The sequence below is a fragment of the Centruroides sculpturatus genome, unplaced genomic scaffold (assembly GCF_000671375.1).
Source record: "Centruroides sculpturatus isolate CEXI.00-Female unplaced genomic scaffold, Cexi_2.0 scaffold204, whole genome shotgun sequence".
NCBI lineage: Eukaryota > Metazoa > Arthropoda > Arachnida > Scorpiones > Buthidae > Centruroides > Centruroides sculpturatus.
Window position 1 is genome coordinate 319,994 of NW_019384459.1, and position 21,130 is coordinate 341,123.

At 26.4% G+C, this 21,130-nt stretch overlaps 1 protein-coding gene across 1 annotated transcript in view; it reads right to left on the reverse strand.

Moving 5' to 3' along the window:
- LOC111620760 (protein Wnt-4-like) overlaps positions 1-17,064 on the reverse strand; it is a 51,314-nt gene extending 34,250 nt beyond the window's left edge. Inside the window, exons 1-7 of the mRNA XM_023362755.1 lie at positions 16,889-17,064; positions 14,932-14,947; positions 13,893-14,006; positions 7,797-7,924; positions 7,580-7,719; positions 7,278-7,334; positions 7,079-7,188 (exon numbers count right to left, since the gene is read on the reverse strand). Coding sequence (XP_023218523.1) covers positions 7,079-7,188; positions 7,278-7,334; positions 7,580-7,719; positions 7,797-7,869 — 380 coding nt within the window. The 5' untranslated portion in view covers positions 7,870-7,924; positions 13,893-14,006; positions 14,932-14,947; positions 16,889-17,064. The remainder of the gene's footprint in view (positions 1-7,078; positions 7,189-7,277; positions 7,335-7,579; positions 7,720-7,796; positions 7,925-13,892; positions 14,007-14,931; positions 14,948-16,888) is intronic.
- Between the last annotated feature and the right edge of the window lie 4,066 nt (positions 17,065-21,130).

Genomic DNA, 21,130 nt, shown 5'->3' on the forward strand with positions numbered 1-21,130 from the left:
AAAAATATTATATGGAATTGAACGAAAATGAAAATTTGCTTGATAATTCAACTACGCTTGTTGGAGAACAATAAAAACACTACACTCAACAAGCCACCAATAAAACTCAACTGCCTAACCTATAACCAAAGTCTCCTTTTAATTTGTTTTTAAAAAAAAAGCGCTTGACAAACTTGCCCCGCATGCCGAAGTTGCCCCGGTCTCCCCTATATTTAATAACTGGATTTTCAATTTAGCATATCGTAATTAACAATTTATTGGCATCACTTAATGAGGATTATATTTAATGCTCGCTATATTTCACGTCGTTTTTTAAATATTTATAATTAGAGGGGGATATACCAAGCACTGCCCAAGCTAAAAATAATCAAACTGTTTTTAATTTTAATGACTGTGTTTATTACTTTTTCATCTGGCTATCTCTGCTAGCTACTCCTAATAGATCCCTTTAGAGCCCTCTAAATAGCCCAATGAGTATTAGTTCTAATTGTGGCCATCAGGAGTGCCACTATACTATAAGTTACCCCCGACCTCTTTGGATTATATCTAGAAGAAGGGCTTCCCTTTGAAGTCTTCTTGCGTATGTGTATATGAATGTGTTACGTAAATGTGTATGTGTTATATCCTCTACAGAAATTAAAGGAAAACCATTCTCTTAATTTCTTTAATGGACAAAACATATACACATTCAAAAACATGTTAAACAATGAAGTTTTTATAAATGAAAAAAAAGTTATTATTTATTATAGTATTTACAATAACAAATAAGATGACCTAATAAAAAAATACAGTTTTAGTGTTTCTAAGTTGCAAAAAATATAAAATGTTTATATAAAATTAATTTATAATTTATTTTAATTATGTTCTTTCAATTTTTTCTTAAGACTTTTATCGACTGTTTCTCTTATTTCATCTATTTTTTATGTTTATATTTAAACAGAATTGGAATTATGTAATATATAAAGCATAGCAAAGTTCTGTATTAGGAGCTTATATGTTTATCTTCCTATTCTCGATTATGCAGATTTATATACGTTAGATCTAATATATTGTTTGTTTACTATTGTAATCAAGTATCTTTAATTATAAAGTAAATAATTAAATAAATTAAATATAGCACTAAACCGATGCTTTAAGTTTGCATTACTTTTAAACACATATATAAAACTTTTATACATTGATTCCTTTTATAAATTATAATTTGATGGAGAAATGGGTGTTATCATTCCGTTGAAGAATTGAACTTCTAATAAAATCAAGACTCGGATCAAGTCGTTAGCAAGTGTTTAGTTTATTTATTTAGACTCTCGTCCAATTAAGATTTTCCTTTCTAATCGAATTTATCCAGAATTTATTTTACACAATAAAATTGAAAAGAGAAGTGGCATTACAATACGCAATTTAGAAAATCGGTGGAAATATGACTTACATTACATAAAAACTCGAGTCATTATACCTGTTACAAAAGCAAATGTAGAAATTTTACAATATCATTACCATAAAATTTTTAAAAAATCTCATATTGTTCCTCTATTTTATCCTCTTTTTCATCCTCTCATCCTCTTTTTCGTTTCACCCTATACCTTCGAGTAGGCTCTACTCCTAATCCTAATAATAATAATGCTTTCAAAAATAGAAAATAAACCTAGTCCTATGTAAGAATTTCCAATTTTCAAGAGTCAATTCTCTGTTAGTTGTCATTCAGTTTTATTAAACAAATATGTCGCAAGTCGCCTACAAATATTTTCATTCAAATAAAACATTATAAAATTGTGTTATACAGTAATTAGTTGCGTTTTATCATTATTTTATTATTTAAATAATAAAATAAACAATTTTTTTCTATCCTTGAATTTTTACGATGCAATTTAATTCTCTTAAATGTTATAAATATTTCTTATCTGATACACCAAAAAATGGAACTAGTTTAAAGTACAGATAATAACTTAAAGGGGTTAAAAAAAAACATATTTTAACTTTATATTTATGAAAACAAATAATATATATCAACACAGATAAGAAAATAAATTTATGGCCTTATATAAAGACAACAACTTTTTAATAATTCGAATAAAAATAACTTTATTTATTAGGATGCAATTTTCGAATTGCAGACCTACTGTCGTCCGTCTGTTTGTCTGTCCTTCCTTAATCTTGAATTAGATAGATGAAAATCGAGATCGAATTTGGAGGACTTATATCCCGATTAACTAAATAACAGATGACAGTTTTGAAGAAGACATTTGGCAATAATTATATCATAATTTTAAATTATACTAACATTATCATTAAATTGAGATTATGTGTTAAAGTAATTCATCAAATACAAAATGAACCTTTAAAAGACAATTGTATTTTCTGATAATATAAAACAATCAAAAAATAAAGGCCAAAAGTAACGTTACATGTACAGTACTTAAAGACTTGAAATTGGGTTGAATTTGGATGAATTACACCGAATTTATCTAAATTTGGTGGTCACACACGCAAATTATTTCAGCGAAATCTGTTTTAGAAATGTTTTGGAATGTTAAAAATCGTTTTAGACCCTTGATAACTCTCAGCTTGTATATAGACCCAATATCTGAAAGTTTAATATACAAACAATTTTGTCCTTTATCAGAAAATTAATCAATATAAACTATTTTACTGATTTAAAAAAATTGTTTGGATGTTAAATGCCATTTAAAGTTTAATTAAAATAGAAGTTAAGAAAGCCAATGATTTTTGCTCTGTAGATCTATCATTTGCACTATTCTATTACAAATTAAATAATTTTCTAATTAATTCAATTTTACATATTTTAAACAGTTTGTTTTCTTTTGTAAACAATAAAGATAACATACGAAAGAAACGTGACATGTCACAACATGATCGTGTTTACGTGTGATTAATTGAATGATAGGTTTAATTGAAGAAGAATTGACATGACAGTGGCGCGTTATCCTATGGGCAAAAAAAGGCTACTGCCTGGAAACCACCAACAGCGACCCCAAACCAATCTTTTATAAGAAAATATTTCCCAAAAAATTCCTCCGAAAAAAAATGTCAGTACAGTACAGTACGTGGGGCCTCCTAATTTATATTTGCTTGTGCCTCATGAAGCTATACGCATGGATTTTTTTTTTTACTGAGTCATCATTTTCCTATTCATAAATTAGAAAGTTACAAGAATAAAACATAGAAGAGGAATAATTTACATAAGAAATTTTAAAAAGATTGATTTAGAATAAATTGCAAAATTTACACTATTGACTTCATTGACATAAAAATTACTTCTAAAATAATTCGATTAAATTCAAATCATTTTATATTTAATTTTTATAAATATCAACTTAATTAGAAATTTTCTTATTTTAAATTACAAATAGCCTATATTACTTATATTTTATAAAAATTTATCAAATAATAGTTGCCTGTTCGTTATTAATATTTCAGCAAGACGAATCAATATAGTAGCATTTTTCTCCTGATAACTTAGAATATGAACGATAAATGTAGAGAACAATTTAGACAAAATAATCCTAAAAGAAGAAAAAGATAAAAGGTGTAAAGTAATAAGTCATACTAGCTAATTATACTAAAATAAATTAATATACTAAACAGAATATAAACATTTGGAATTTTTCATCACCTTTTATTTTTATAAAGCATATTATTAAATTTGACCTATAGGCGATAAATATATTAATTCTGCCTTGAAAACATTAATACAAACTAAGGTGTAAGCATTATTCATTTTATTATTATTATTTTATAATTTTATTTCTTTCCAAAGAGATTTACTTAAATAAGACGTTATAATCTTAATAATTTTAAAGATAAATTAAAATAATAAATAATAATCTTAAATTATAAAGATAAAATCAAGTTATCTTTAAAATTCTTTGCATAGGCTTATTAAAATTTATTCAAAATTACCATAGAAATAATAGAACCATAGAATCTAAAAAATAATTAAAAATTATAAATATTCGTTGTTTTTCTCTATGATTAATTTTATCATTTTGTCATGCATATTGTAATTTAAAATGTAATATTTTCGATAAAGTTAACACATGAGAAATCCGCACTTTCCACTAAAAATAATATAGAAATAAAAAGTAACTTATATGTTTTTTCCCCCTCCCTCTGTCATTTTTTTTTCACGGAGGTTCATTCCGATTCTATTTTTATTATTTTATTTTTAAAGAAGTTGAACCAAGTCTAAAGTAGTTCAAATTTGGCTCAACTTTTTGTTCTTCAAGTTTTCTGTTTTAAATTATTTCCATTGTAAAAAAAAAGAAAAAACAACACAAAACTAATAGTGTAAAAGCTAACTTAAATTGTCCCTACACCATAGAGATGTATTTGTAGAACCGATAACAATTAACTAAAAATTCAATTAGTATATAAAATTCGATACCTTCAAAGTAATTACAAAAATGTAATTAGACATTGCATTTTTTTATTTTTAATTACATATTTTTTAAATCAGAATACTCAGACTATTATTTTGGGTATTAAATTATTAATATACCAATTATAATTTATTTCTTATCTAATCATATATAATCAAATCTTTTCTATCTTTAACACTTGGCAATAAATTGCAGTTAGGTTCATGCTTCATTTGATTATACTCGCATACTTGAACTTTTTTGCTTTTCTAGATCACGGATAAGCGATTATCTCAACGAACCAAATGATCATTTAATGTCCTTCTTTCATGATTGACAGCGCATTTTCCATTAATGTTTCTCATTAACAGAAAAAGAATGGTTTTGTTTAATTGTCTACTAACATACCTGAAATTTGAAACACGATTCGGTAATAAATCAATCTTTTTTCAATAGAAGACAATTTCATTTTTAATGAAACAACTTTATCTGAAAAAAAACATGAATATGAAATGTAAAAAGTATTCAGGCTGTAAAATATAACAAAAACTAGATAAAAATGTATCCTTACTCTGGTAAGAGATGAAACATAAACGATTATAAAATAATTAAAAATTTAATAATTACTAGCACTATTTATTATATTTAAATAGTTAAAATATTCAATTCTTTCAGAAATTCAAAACTTATATTAAATATTTCAAGAGTTATAACCAATTATTATAACAGGATACTATACTGAAATAAATTTACATGCTTCTATTAAATGTTATTACACTTAAAATATATTAAAATAAATTGAACAATATAGATTTGACATACCCTTAGTATATTGGGCTATTACTATTGTTTATTGGGATGCAATTTTCAAATTGTAGATCTATAGATTCCCACTTTCGTCCGTTTGTCCGTCCGTTATTCGTTAATCTCGAGAATACAGTTAGGTAGATGAAAATCGAGACCATATATTGAAAGTTTATATTTCGATGAATTATATACGAACGTTCGGTCTGGACCGGAAATCACGTGATTTTTTAAATTAAAACATGATTAAAAATTGTAACCAGGCATTGTGACGATGTCAGAATAACTCGAGTTTTTCAAACACTTAATTTTCTGTTTTCCCATTCAATATACAAAAATATTAACTTAAAACAAACTTTTAGAAAAAATTTTGCGATACATATTCCCTATCATTTGTCATCCAATTGACAAGACAATGAGGATGTTCTGCAATTACTCCAGATTTCGAATGTTATTGCTGTTACCATAGCGACACATTTGGAGGCATAGATAGGGTGGAGACATACTACTGACCACTCTGACCAACTGAATCTTGAATTAGTTGTAACTTGAACAATGTCACGAATCATTTTGATTGTTTTCACCTTCTTGTTGTTGGGAATTGTGGCCCATATTTTAGCCACAAAGGGATTTTATGGTACTGCTCTTTATAGAAAGGATCGCATATTACCTATAGATCCACTTTTAAATGTTACGGGTGTTTCTTTAGTAGAATGTTTAGTAATTTGTCGGGACAAACCGGAATGTAAAGCTTTTAATTATGGTAAAAGTAATTGTTTATTGCTTTCTTCCACTCTTTGTGACAAACAAAATATATACTTGCGTGAAACAGTTGGATATAATTATTATGATTTAGCGGACTATCCTTCAATTGAAGTAAGTTTACAATTAAAAACAAATATGTGTTTCATTTTAATTAAACATTATTTCAAATGGATCTGTTTTGTTAATTATAGAGAGAAGGGAAAACATGGGGACAATATCAATGTACAAAACAAGGAAAGTGTGCCACTCATTGTTTGCGTAAGTATTTGCATTTGTTTTATAATCTCGAATTTTATACTCACTAATTGTTATTCTCTTTCATAAACAGCTAAGTTTGTCATACATTACGACCATCAATCGTGGCAAAAAGCTCTTGAACTTTGCCACGATCAGAAATGCTCTCAATTGGCAATGCCTCGAACTCTTGAAGAAAATGAACAACTGACACAGCTACTACTAAAAGAAAAAGGGAATTTCTGGATTGGAGTAACAGATACTGAAGTTCAAGGTAGTTATCGATATTATGCTGATCTAACTCCTATAAATCCTCAATTTAGATACGTATGGGCACCCGGGCAACCAAATAATCTGAGCAATGAGAATTGCGTTTTGTTAAAAGAGGAAACTGAAATGAAGTGGCACGATGCTAACTGCAACACGGCTAGCAACTTTGTTTGCCAATGTTATTAAAATTTGTTTATTAATTATAATTATTTTACTGAGAAAATCATAAAAGAATATAGGATTATAAATATATAAATCGACTTTCTAATTTAAAACTATTAAATTAATGGCACAACGATTGTTATCCAGTACAAAAAAAAAAAAAAAAACACAAGTAAAATTAATTTTAATAGTTAAAACATAAAAAGAAACTGTAAATGTTTTAATATTTAATTTGACAATTTGACTTTAAAAAAATGAATTTTAACAATATAAGTTTAAATGTTACAAAGTCTTTTATCAAGTTTTTCAAAAACAAGCACAAAAATTGTAGTTTCTTATAGATTTTCTGAACAAGAAACTTGTTCATAAATAAGTATTATTTAGAAATGTATACAAATATAGAAAAAAATAGAAAATAAAAAAGATAATTGAAGACTAAACGAAGTATTTATTGTAAAGCCTACATATTCCCAGAATAATTTTCAAACGAATTCATTATTTTCAACTGTTTATTTTTTGTTTCCATCTCTTCGAATCTACGTTTCAGTCTAAGAAGCTGGGCTGAATTACGTTTCTATATAAAAACATTAATAACAACATATTTATTAGTGATATATTATTAAACTAAAAAAACAAAAAAATTATAATAAAAAAATTACTTACATATAGAACTGAAATTTCGTTTTGGAGTAACTGTTTCTTAGTCTTATTTTCTGCTATCTGAAAAATTATTTTTCTTTTTATAAACCAAGAATAATACTTAAATAAACTTTTATAAGAATGGTTTTACTTAATATTTATCTAATTTAATTAAAAAAATTTGAACAAACGATAATAATTTTTAAAATATTTTCTACTAAAAATTGCAAAAATATATAATTTTTTTAAAAATATAAAATATCTCTATCGACAAATAATTCATGCTTTTATATTAAAAAAAATTAGTTATTTAACATGTACCGCACCTGCTTTTCTTTATATGCAATTTCTTTTTGAATAAATTCTTTCTGTTCGTTTAATTTAGCGATATCGTATTTTAGAATCTTAATTTTTTCATCAATTATACCATTACATTTCAACTGTTTGAAATTTTCGCAATCAAATTCTGAAATATATACGAATGTAATTTTATATTAAATCAATAAAAAAAATTTATTAATTATATTTTTACGCGTTACATACTTTGCTTTTTTAGCTGGGCTATCCTGTTTCTATATTCTTTTACTTCGACAAATAACTTATGATTTCTTTCCATTTCTTCTACTTTACGTTTATAATTTTCTATTTTTTCATCGGTAATTTTAAATTTTCTGATAAATAATTTTATTAAATTATTTATTATAAATTCAAAATAATTAAAATAAATATTTTATGNCCCCCCCGCGTTGGAATTTCGAAAAATCCTTTCTTAGTGTGCGTTTCCATGACGTACCCTAACTGTGTACCAAATTTCACCTCTTTAGGTTAAGCGGTTTGCTCTGGGCGATGATGAATCAGTGAATGAATGAGTGAGTCAGTCAGGACAAGCAATTTTATATATTTAGATAACTAATAGACTAATATAGTAAATATAAAAATATAATTTTTAATATTATTTAACTAAAAATTCGTATGATAACAATTCTATATTATACTAATTTTCTTCATTTCAAAACAATAATTTCTCATACGTTTTTTGATACGTAACATTGCAAAAACCGAGTGAATTTTCGTTTTATATTTGTGATTTTTACTTTCCTATTGGAACACAAACCATTAACATCTAAACCTCATAATCAACTAAATAAAGTACAATTATTTATTTAGTGCGGTTGACCTACTTCGTTTATTTAATTAAATTAGGAGAGTTTTCATATGTGCATGATTTTATTTATATTAACTTTATGAAGTATACACGCTTAATATAACTGATAGAAAAATATTATTTTTAAAGAAAAATATTTAATAATTGCTATTTTATAAATTTCCATGTTTATAAAATTTGAAATTTGTTTTAAAAAAAAGATCATTTCGTTGTTCTGATATTCATGTAAATACGAAATTAATGTTAGACTAAACTTTATAGAAAACATTAAAATAAAAGTAATTTAAAAAGAAAATAATATAGATGTACATTTTAAAACATTTTTTTGACACGCATTATCCATAATATAACATGATATAATGTATAACTGATGAATTTACTATATTGTACATGAAACAATGTGGAGAATTATCCAAAATTTCAGTTTTCTAAAACAGAAAGTTATATTTATTCAATTTAGGTTAGACAAATAGGCCTACATCCAGCAAATTTCTCACGAGAGCGAACAAAATTTTATCTGATATAGATAAAAGTGTGATAAGGTGAATATTAATGATGTCAAAGGTAGAAGTGAATTACCCTAAAAACGAACTAAGCACATGATAGAGCTCCGAGCTTAAAAATCCAAATAGAAATTATTATAAGCCTATAGTAAAATTTGTTAAGAGTCCATTTGTTAAATGAAACATTCAAAGAATCTCGAAATTAGCCGGAGCATATTTCTAATTTTTGCTACTGATCTGTTACTGGTCAAAGGCAATACTATTTTATTTTCTTGTTAAATCATCAAATGGCTGCATTATAAGATTGTTCTTACCAGAATGAGGACTCCACGACGGTCGGAATTCTTACGATTTTTCACGAAAAATACGGAGCAAATATTTTTTTTTCTCATTCATGCAGGCTAACTCCATAACAGGCAAAATTGAGATCATTATACAGGGAGAGTCACTTAACTTTTTCATCTCTGATAACGTTTTAAGTGTTGTTGCTACATAAATACATAAAGAAATAACATAAAAACATCAGACATTTTCATCGATATCCTTTGGTTTTCATCTGACGTATTTTATGTAGCAATAACAGCTAATACGCTATTTGAGGCGAAAAAGTTAGATGACTCACCCTGTATAGTAGCTGATGATGTATACAGTACTTTATCTCGCGTTGAAATTAAACAAAATTTCTCACAATAAGAATTGCTTTCAGTATTGTTATCATAATTGAATTTAAGGCATTTCTCGTCACGAAATAGTAAACCTACTTAAAGAAAAATTTCCAGATATATTATTTATATATATCACTAGATAGGTCTGTGAGCAGTATTTTAAAAAAATATATATTTTTTCATAACGTAGTTTATTAATTTTTACAATATTGTACTGTACATAGTTAAATACAGTAGAAAAAAATTGAACCGGCGCAAAATAAATATAAGTTGTATACAATATACTGTTGTATTTTAATTTTATTCGTTAGTCCGTCTGTCTTTCCTTAACATAGAGAACGGAGTTAGATAGATCAAAGACGAGACAAAATATGGAAAACTTAAGTGCAGAAGGCCCTGATTAACTATATTATATTAACTTCGATGCAAATCGGGAGTTACGTCAATTCAGAAATTTCCTCTGAAAGCAGTTAATAGATGACCGTCACGACTACATTGTTAAAGGAAAAAGTATGATGTACTGTACAGGGGCAAGACACTAGACTAGAGTACTAATTTGAGATGGAAAGAATATATTTTAAATGAAATAAATTAAAAATATGATTAAAAATTGAAATCCGGTTTTGGGACGATGTCACAATAAATAATTATTCTTTAAAATTTTTAATTCTTTCTAAATGGGCGAGGTTAAACCCTCAAAACCTTTGTAAACTTATCACTAAAACCATACAGTTTTTCGAACAAAGATGTTTCCATTCTAGAAAAAGATCTTTTTCGAATTCAATATTACCTACTGTGCAGCTTACTTGTTCGAATGATGATAATTGTTTGAGAAACGAAGTTGTTTCCCTATTAATTTTAAATATATAAAAAAAATATGTAACTGAAATAGAAATATGTGATAATAAAATACGATTTCACGTGTCCTTCTGAAACGAAATTAGATTTTCGTAAGGAAATCAGAAAGAATTTTCAAAACTTAAACGAGAAACACGAATAAGGAAATAGTAGCCTAATTGAGTTTAATAATTACTGATAAAATTAGAGATTTTCAATGAAAGAAAAATGGATTCTTTTTGAATAATAAACCAACTAAAACTGTTAATTGCAAAAGTGGAGTTATTAATTAAAGTAACAAATGACTGAAAAAAAACAGAGGCAGAACATTTATATGTTTCAGAGCATTTTCAATTTGATATGTTTTTATCATCAAACTTCTTTACTGTTTTTATTTTTTTTTGAATCTAGTACCGAGGTCCATCTTGCGAACACGCCTACGCCTCAACCTTGCAGGTCTGTTATTTAAATCATTGTTATTAGATTTATTCTATATATGTAAAGATCTCAAAGTTCACAGAGCGAAGAGTTAAATATATACATAAAACTCATCTCTCCCGTGGACGTTAAAAAGATTTTTTCATATCTACTACGGGTTATGCCAAATCTAAAGTAGTCTGGCATAACCTGATACAAGATAGGCCCGAAATATCCAGATCAAACAATCGCAAAAATTTCCAAGGATCCGACTTCGATTCGAATTCAGTTCACAGATATTCAAGCTGACATCTTTTAGCATTTGGCTCACGGTATATAAAGATAAGGGGCTATCCTTAAATTACGTCCGCATTCTTCTTGAAATTTTTACTCCCTTTCACCCCATTGTTCCAGTTTGTCCACGTTTCCGTAACCTCCTCCCCTCCTCGGCCATGGAAAACCGGAAAACTCCACGTGGCCAAACTTACAGTGTTCAGGGAACAGAACCGCTTGGCCACTGGTGGGCCACTTTATGTTTTGTATCCTTTAGTTTAAAATTACCTACTTTAATTTCCTTTTTTTGTATCCTTTACTTTAAAATTTCAAACGAAACTTTTTAAACCACATTTGACAAGTTCTAAGTTTAAGAGCATCTTTCACATACACATTATAATTTTTTTTTACTGTTTATACGGCGTTATATCCTTTTCGGAACTCATAAAGTATAAGCCAGACATGCTTTTTGTCGAAGACGTTACAACTTGATATTATTTAAAGAAAATGTGAAGTAAAAAATTTAAAGCAAGCTTCTAAATAAAATAAATTATTCACTTCTATATGTTAACTTTCACAACTGTTATAATTAAATCACACATCTAGGTTAAGATGCCGAAGCCCATGGTGTATGATCAATAAATGCATTTTTTATTTTATTATACAGTATTTTATTTATGGTTTTCATGTTTTAATTCATTATTCGGACATTTAATTCTGTTATTTTTACCTTAAATTATGTGAATTTGCTGTTTTAAGTTTATCGAAATGGGTATTGTTCAGGGTCTGGAAATGGATTAATTCGATTAATTCACTTTCCATTCTTTCTTATGGGAAAATCGATTCAGACTTCGAACGATTAGGAGTTCGAACGACCTCCTGAAATGAATTAAATTCGAAATACGAGGCACCATTGTACCTGAAGAAATTTTCACTTTAGCCTAGAACAAAGACATAACTGTCGATAAGATAATTAAAACCTTTAATTGTTTTGAAATTTATTTATACATTGAAGTGCAAATGAATAACTAAACATAAATCTTTACTGTCTATTAGTAGCCAACTGAAATTTCTCTTGAAGTATACAATATAATTCAATTTTCAGAACAAATCCAGAACGTTTTAAACATGGTTCTGGTTTTTGTAAGAATATTTCGGCATTATCCGGTAACTTTTAGAATTATTACTATTTAAAAATCCTTCATTTTTCTAATTTTGGCTCTTTCCGAAAATAAAGAAGGCAATAAGAGAGCAAGTCACAATGGGGCGATCAAGTAGTAAAGAATGGAGCCCGACATATCTGAGGTAGAGAACCCTCCTAAAAATTCCTACGATTGCTCGCCCGTATTCGATCACAGGTTTCTCAGAGCGATACACTGACGCCTTATCCCACTTCGGCCATACGGCCATCAAAAATCTTTGTTTGAAAAATAATTCCTAACAGCTTCAATTGATCGTTTCTATAATGATTATGCCAAGATGTTGTGAAGGAAATAAAAGTCGGCTTTATTATTCTTGATGTCGTCTAAATATGGCTTGGTCAATCTGTCTCCTATTCTATAAAAGAGCGGAAGCAAACAGATCCAAAGGATAGCTATCTACATTCGTATTGTATTGTCACGGAAGTACTGTACGTATATCCTAGGAACCAACCCTTACCTGACTGGTCAACATTCATTTCTTAAATCGAGACGGAGAGTGGAAAATGACGACTTTGGATGAATGAAAAAGATTCTCAACACTTGGGTATAATATTTGTTTAACTAACAGGCCAGCAAGGCTTGGGGAGTAGGCAGGTTTGGCCAAGAAAAACCTCTGAGTCAGATAAAAAATAAGTTTGTTATGCATAAAAAAATAAAAACTAAAATTACGAAGGTTCAAATCTACATCAGTGACTAGCATCTCACGACACGATAAGAATTGAAATTTCCAAAGACCTGTAAGCTAAATACTCAATTTTCAGAGGCCCGTTTCTCGGAAACGCTTGAGAAGTGGGTCCTATTATTTGGACAAGGAACTGTTTGTGTTTAGGGCTACGTGCTTACCAAGTTTTATTCGAATCGAAAACCCGAACATCTGACCGTCTCTTTGTTAGCTCAACACAATTATATTTATTGATAGGAATTATATTCAATCTGGCATCAAGATCTTTGAACTCCGTTCCGCCCCCTCTTTCTTCGCATAATTTGTGCCATTCGATATCTCATTAAATTCAAAACCTTTGCTAAAAGATTTTTTTGACCTAATTTTTTTAAATAGTCAGAAATTCTGTTTATATTATTACTTCCTTTATATAGAAATAAGTATTTAGAAGTAGAAATGAATAGTATTTACGTGTGAAGTATCCATTAAATTTATAATTTATTGAAAAAGTCGTTTTGATTTTATCGTTTTTTAAAAAAATAGCATTTTAATAATTTCAAAAACAAAATGCATGTACTGTTAGACCTACATATAAATTCTATTTGTTCTCGAGATGAAGAAGAAAATCATCTTGAAAATAGATTTATAATTTAGGATGAAAATTAAATAAAAACAGAAAATTTTCACTTTATTTCTTTTAATAATTTCTAAAGAAAATATATGAAATTTTTCTGTATTTTTTAGGAATCTTTCTCTTTTCTATGAAAACATTATTAAACTAGCATTCTTTTAAACGATTCAAATAATGAAATATTAATTATAAAAATATGATTTGTACGCATTAATGTTAAAGAAATAATCATTTTATTTTTCTTTTGTTTATGTTATGTTAAAATTTATAATAAAAAAGTCAAACCATTTTTAAGTGTATTATTTTTATGTTCTTCAGTGGAAACGTCATCTTCAATAGAACTAATTCGTCTGCTTATATTGGCAATTTCACGATAATATTTATCTACATCACGCTGAGCTAAATAAAAATAAAATAAGCTATGAAATAATCACAATTTAAAAAATAAAAGTATAATTTTGGAAATTAAATATAAACAAACGATAAAATTTCATTTTTCAAAAATGGATTATTGAATAAAACATAAGCCATATTTTCATATAAGCCTGTAATAATATATATAGACATAGATATCTATATCTATATCTTTAGATATAGTAGATATAGATATAGATAATAATCTATATCTATCTATCTATATACAGTATATATAGATTTATTTTAGGCCTATATGAAAATATGGCTTATTTTTTTATTTATTAAACAAGCCATTTTTGAAAAATGTAATCGTTTATTTACCGTATATTATTATATTTGTTTCAAAATATCTAAATATATATGTATGTGTGGCAAACGGTTCTATACCATTCAGAGTATCCTCATCAAATTTGGCATGAGTATTCTTTGACACCCTAGAAAAAATAGCCCTAAAACCTACTCCCAACCACCCTAAAGTCTACCCCCTTTTAATGTACTGTAAATTTGTTAGATAAAGGGCTCTGTACCACTCGATATATTCGCACCAAATATGGCCTGAATATTCTTTGAAATCCTAGAAAAAATATTGTAGAGTCTCACCCCAAAACACCCTTAAATCTCACTCTCACTTAACTTTAGCCCGAGCAAATTTTTGTGTTTTGCCATATCATTATTGTAAATACTAAGGTCAATATATATACATTTTAGTTACTAAGACAATTGTTTTTTACACCCTCTCCCACCTCACCGATTCTCCATCCCCTCAAAAGCCCGAGCAACGCCGGGCACACGCAGTTATTTTAATAAATTTAAATTAACAATAGATACTATTAAAAAGATCGAGGTTTTAAAAAGAGAAAACGTAAATTATAGTATTTTAATTATAAATTATGAATATTATACTCACCCCAAATAACTTTCTTCTGCGTGTATACAGTAGTTAATATGAAAGAAAAAAATATAATTAAAATAAAACAGTAATAACTTAATATTTATTATAAACGTTAATAAAATAACATATTTCTTGATTATATGTAATATAATATTTATATTTCTAATTATATTCAACAGTAATTTAACTATTACATATTAAATTTAATATTTATTATGCAATTAAGAAGCCGATTAGCCTATATCTTGTTCAAAGCTAATAATTATCATACAATATTAATTCGAATTATTAATAAAAACTATTTAATCATTGTAAATATCTCTGAATATATTAATTTCTTTGAATAATTGCATAAGATTAATAGAAATGAAGCATGTTAAAAGTATTTACAAATGAATAATTTTTAAATTATTCAACATAAATAAGGCTTTGACTAATCAACAACAAACCGTCAAAATAAGGACGATAAATAAATAATAAAAGTTTGGTTAACATTTATTAAAGCTATATTTCTCTAATGACAACAACTGTCATTGGATCTCTTGTTGTTGACAATAACAAGATCCAATTTTACTATTTCATTCGACTTAACTTATTAAAATGAATATTTAATATATTAATTTATAATTAAATTTAATATCTCGAATATTATATAATTTCAATATAATTACAAGGTATATATTTTGAAAACAATTAAAACTTATGTTCTTATTTTTTCAATCGCAGATATTTCCATTTTATTTTTAAATTCTCACAAGAGATTTTATAATTTTTAAAAATAATTTTATTCTGTCAATAAAAAATATATTTTAACGAAAACTTTTATTAAAGTTATTATCATTTATTTATTATTTTATTTAGAAGAATAACGATAAGAAGAAATTTATATTTTATTGGGCTGAAATTTTTAAATTACATATCTATAAATTCTCACTGTCACCCACAGTCTGTCCTTCCTAAAATCGCCATTAAATCCGACCTTACTCGAGGTATGACACAAGATCCCTTTTATTCTTCTCACCAAGTCGACCTTTAACTACTAAAATATTAGTATAATTTCCCCTAATATACAAACTTCCTTGAAAAATTTCAGAAATTTTCCACAAAAATCAGAGGAGTTATTAAGCTTCAAGAAGTGAACAAAATCGTGCCCCCACACAAATTTACATCCATACATATAGAAACACCGCGAATTTTTTGCATTTCTCGACGTTTCAAGGTCCTCCGAATACAAAAATGTAAAAATCTTGGAGGTCATTTTTAACCGATCGCTATACTTTCCTTCTGTTATATTGTATAATGTATATAACAACCATTTTTATATTATAACTTACTTTAAATTTTTATAACTCTTTTAGCATTTATAATGGTTTAATACAGTGGTTCTTAACTAGGGGTCTGTGGGCTTGGAAGAATAAAATCAAATTATCTTAATTTGGTATTATTGTGTCAAAAGTTTAATTTTTGTATTAAGAAAGAAGCACATGTATTACTATATCGTATGTTTTTTTTTTAATAAATGTATAATATTTTTATATAACTAGTTTCTTCTGTAATTGTATGTATTTGAAAACATTATTCCGAGAGGGTTTAGTGACCTTCACCTGAACGGGTCCACAGAACAAATACGGTTGAAAATCCCTAGTTTAACATAATCTAAATATATAAAATTGCTTGTCCTGACTGACTCACTCATTCATTCACTGATTCATCATCGCCCAGAGCAAACCGCTTAACCTAAAGAGGTGAAATTTGGTACACAGTTAGGGTACGTCATGGAAACGCACACTAAGAAAGGATTTTTCGAAATTCCAACGCGGGGGGGTGAGGGNTTTTGGCATCATAGGTAACATTAACCACAGTATTTTTAAAAATTAAACTCAAACTTTCTCCTAATGAAGCAATATTCAAATAAATTGTATTTAAAGTTCAGTCACGTTGAATAATAATAATAATAATAAAGAAAATAAACCTCAATATTTTCTAAGATCTTTTCGTGATGTTCGATGTTATTATTAAGCGAATCTTGCAATTCTTCAAACTTTTTAACTTCTTCGGGCAATTTAAATAATTGTTTAATTGAATCTTTTATATCCATCATTAAAATGATTTTCCAGCAGCAACAACAAAATGGCGTCTGATTTTAATTTTATAGCGACATCTACAGGAGTTAATTGTAAAATAATTAAAATTTCAAATATTTATTGATATTTTAAATTCAATATTTTTAATTTTCAAATGATTTAAATATATATAAAAATATTTAAAATTTTTACAAATGTATTTAAATATTGCATTTCTAAAAAAAAAACTCTTCTACTTCAGATGAATAAAATAAAACCACACTATAAAAAAGCATTGTTTTTTTTTAATATTCAATATCACACTGTTTATTTACAGTTAAACAAATACAGTTAATTCCATTCATTCAGAAAACTTGTCTGAAACAACTTACTTATGACCACTTTAACTTATAATTACATATTTTAATATCACTTCAACATATTAAATTGTTGTTTTATATCAGGATAAAGCAATAAAATATTTTTTTTCTCTTCATTTCTTTATAAATGAGAATATGCAGATATACAATAATTTTACACATTACATAACAGTATTTTCATATTATATAACAATTAGCCAAAATATATATATATATATATTTTTTAATATGGAGAATATTGACTTTGTTTAGCTGAATTTTATCCACATTTAAGGATATACCATTCATTAAACATACCAATGCCAATTAATTTTGGCATGTTTAATGAAATTTAAAGAATGCATCAAAATACATGATTGGAGTGTGGATTTGTGCCGGTAGGTATATTTGCATAGATGTTCTACAATACAGTTTTCTTTTTTTTTACATACAGAATTACATTTCACATTGTAACATTACACATATACTGTATATTTATTTACAACAGATTTAACTCTAAAGCCGTGATTATATTATTATTAATTGAAAATCAATAAAGAAAATGAAAATTACAGTAAAATATTAACTGATTGTACATAATTTTTGTAGTCTAAGTAAAACATTAAAGAAATTTAAATAGATATAATAGATTATAGTTTCAAAATCAGAAATATGATTATGTTTTGGGATAATTCTTTTAACAACTGATGGAAGTATGTAATTTAATACTTAAAACTTGGCTCTAGATTGCACCAAACACACAAACTGTATTTGAAATTGATGATGATATGATGTTGTTGTTTAATATATCCCTCAACACAATAATATTCTTGTTTGAATTGACTATATGAATGATACTCATTAAAATTTGCACATCTCATTATTGTAGAAAAAAGTTGCTTGGAACCATTTCTCAGTTATTAAAAGATATATTCTAATAAATAATATTTATAAACATAAATTTTCAGAATATTAATATCATAAAATATTTATTATTGATTTAAATTGATATGCTTTGAGCTAAATATTTATTTTACACGCATTTCTTTTTATTAAATAATTCAAATTTATAAGTAGTTTTATAAACTAGATCATATTATATTTTAAACTGAATAACATTTTCTCAAAAATAAATGCAAAAAAAAAACAAACAAACAATTACATCAAAAATATTTAAAAATCAAACTAAATAAAAATTATTTAATTTTAACAAATGATTTTATAGAATAAATAATAATACAAAAATTAACTAATATTATATGGATAAATAAAAAAACTTTATACATATATATTCTTTTAAATTAATGCTTTATATTTGGATAATAATTTTATGAATTCTTATAAGAAAAATTATATATATTCACATTTACTTCCTGCATACCTCAATATATAAAACTGGAAATCATTAATGAATTTGTAATAAAATTCAAAGTTGTTTTTTCTTTTCCTCTAGCATTAAGTACTATATGATATCAATTTCAATAGTTCTTAAAACAAATTATTTTATTTATAATTTTTCAAATTGTTTATACTTAAAAGTATAACAATATAAAACATTTATCAGACCAATAACATATTCTCTCTTAAAGTAATAACTATAATTACAATTAGAAAAATTATGTATTATTTCATTCATATACATATGAATATCTTTGAAACAATTAAATACATTGCAAATTCATACAAAAAAAATTAGCAAAATCTGATTATTAATTCATAATTTTTTTTAAAAAGAGGATTGATATTAATTGTTCAATATTAATTTGTTAATAAAGACATAATATGAAATTATTGTGCATATATTGTTACAAGAAAACAGAATAATTATGTAGAAATATTAAAAATGATAAAATTGTCTATAATACTTTCACTCTGTTACTTTCATTTTATGTTAATAATCACTTTTATATATGTAATTTTGTTCAAAATTATATTTCAAAATCAACCTGAGTTATGACTGGTTATTTATTATGAATGATAAATATTATGAAATATTTAAAATACTTAAAAATATAAATGTCTAAAAGTGAAGATGAATGTGTTGATGAAAAATTCTTCAAGACTTATAATGACGAATACTTCTCATTATTCCACTCGTTTTAGGACTCTGTACATCAAGACTTTTAAAGCCCAGAAATATCAATATTTAGCAATTACATGGAGAACTATTACATCCAGAAAGCAGATATTTCTGCTTTGAAAAATAATTTTTAATACCATTTTAAACATTTTATTACAGTTCATCTGTCTCCATTTGCATCACTAGAATGTGTAGGATGTGGATCAACCTAAATAAATATATAATAAAAAGTTTATTAAAATTTTCTTGAAATTCAAAATGGAATGGATTATATAATGTTAAGTTTACTTAGTATAAAATATTCAGTATAGATTTAGTAAATATTTATTTAGAAGATTGTATTCAATTCATAATTGCAAAAACATTTTAAAATAATTTAGATATTAATGACTAAACAGATAAATGTTGAAAGTTAAAATCAAAATTGCAAAACAAGTTTTGTCCTACAATTTTAGTTCTAACTTTTCAAAATATGCTTAGAAATATAAGCCAACTTTGTTTAAATTTTGAAAATTTCATTTAGTTTAAGTACATATTATTGCACTTGTTTTATAAAAACAACAATTTCTGATTAATCACAAATATTTATTCTCAAAATGGAAATAGAATTCATTAACTCAATAAATAAAAATAGGAAGCATTACAGAACTTACAAAGCCATATAATGTTAAAAAATTAATTTTATAATGAATGTTTATGAAATTGATTTAATAAATATGACATCAAATCAATATTTGTTATATATTTAGTNGATAAGAAGAAATTTATATTTTATTGGGCTGAAATTTTTAAATTACATATCTATAAATTCTCACTGTCACCCACAGTCTGTCCTTCCTAAAATCGCCATTAAATCCGACCTTACTCGAGGTATGACACAAGATCCCTTTTATTCTTCTCACCAAGTCGACCTTTAACTACTAAAATATTAGTATAATTTCCCCTAATATACAAACTTCCTTGAAAAATTTCAGAAATTTTCCACAAAAATCAGAGGAGTTATTAAGCTTCAAGAAGTGAACAAAATCGTGCCCCCACACAAATTTACATCCATACATATAGAAACACCGCGAATTTTTTGCATTTCTCGACGTTTCAAGGTCCTCCGAATACAAAAATGTAAAAATCTTGGAGGTCATTTTTAACCGATCGCTATACTTTCCTTCTGTTATATTGTATAATGTATATAACAACCATTTTTATATTATAACTTACTTTAAATTTTTATAACTCTTTTAGCATTTATAATGGTTTAATACAGTGGTTCTTAACTAGGGGTCTGTGGGCTTGGAAGAATAAAATCAAATTATCTTAATTTGGTATTATTGTGTCAAAAGTTTAATTTTTGTATTAAGAAAGAAGCACATGTATTACTATATCGTATGTTTTTTTTTTAATAAATGTATAATATTTTTATATAACTAGTTTCTTCTGTAATTGTATGTATTTGAAAACATTATTCCGAGAGGGTTTAGTGACCTTCACCTGAACGGGTCCACAGAACAAATACGGTTGAAAATCCCTAGTTTAACATAATCTAAATATATAAAATTGCTTGTCCTGACTGACTCACTCATTCATTCACTGATTCATCATCGCCCAGAGCAAACCGCTTAACCTAAAGAGGTGAAATTTGGTACACAGTTAGGGTACGTCATGGAAACGCACACTAAGAAAGGATTTTTCGAAATTCCAACGCGGGGGGGTGAGGG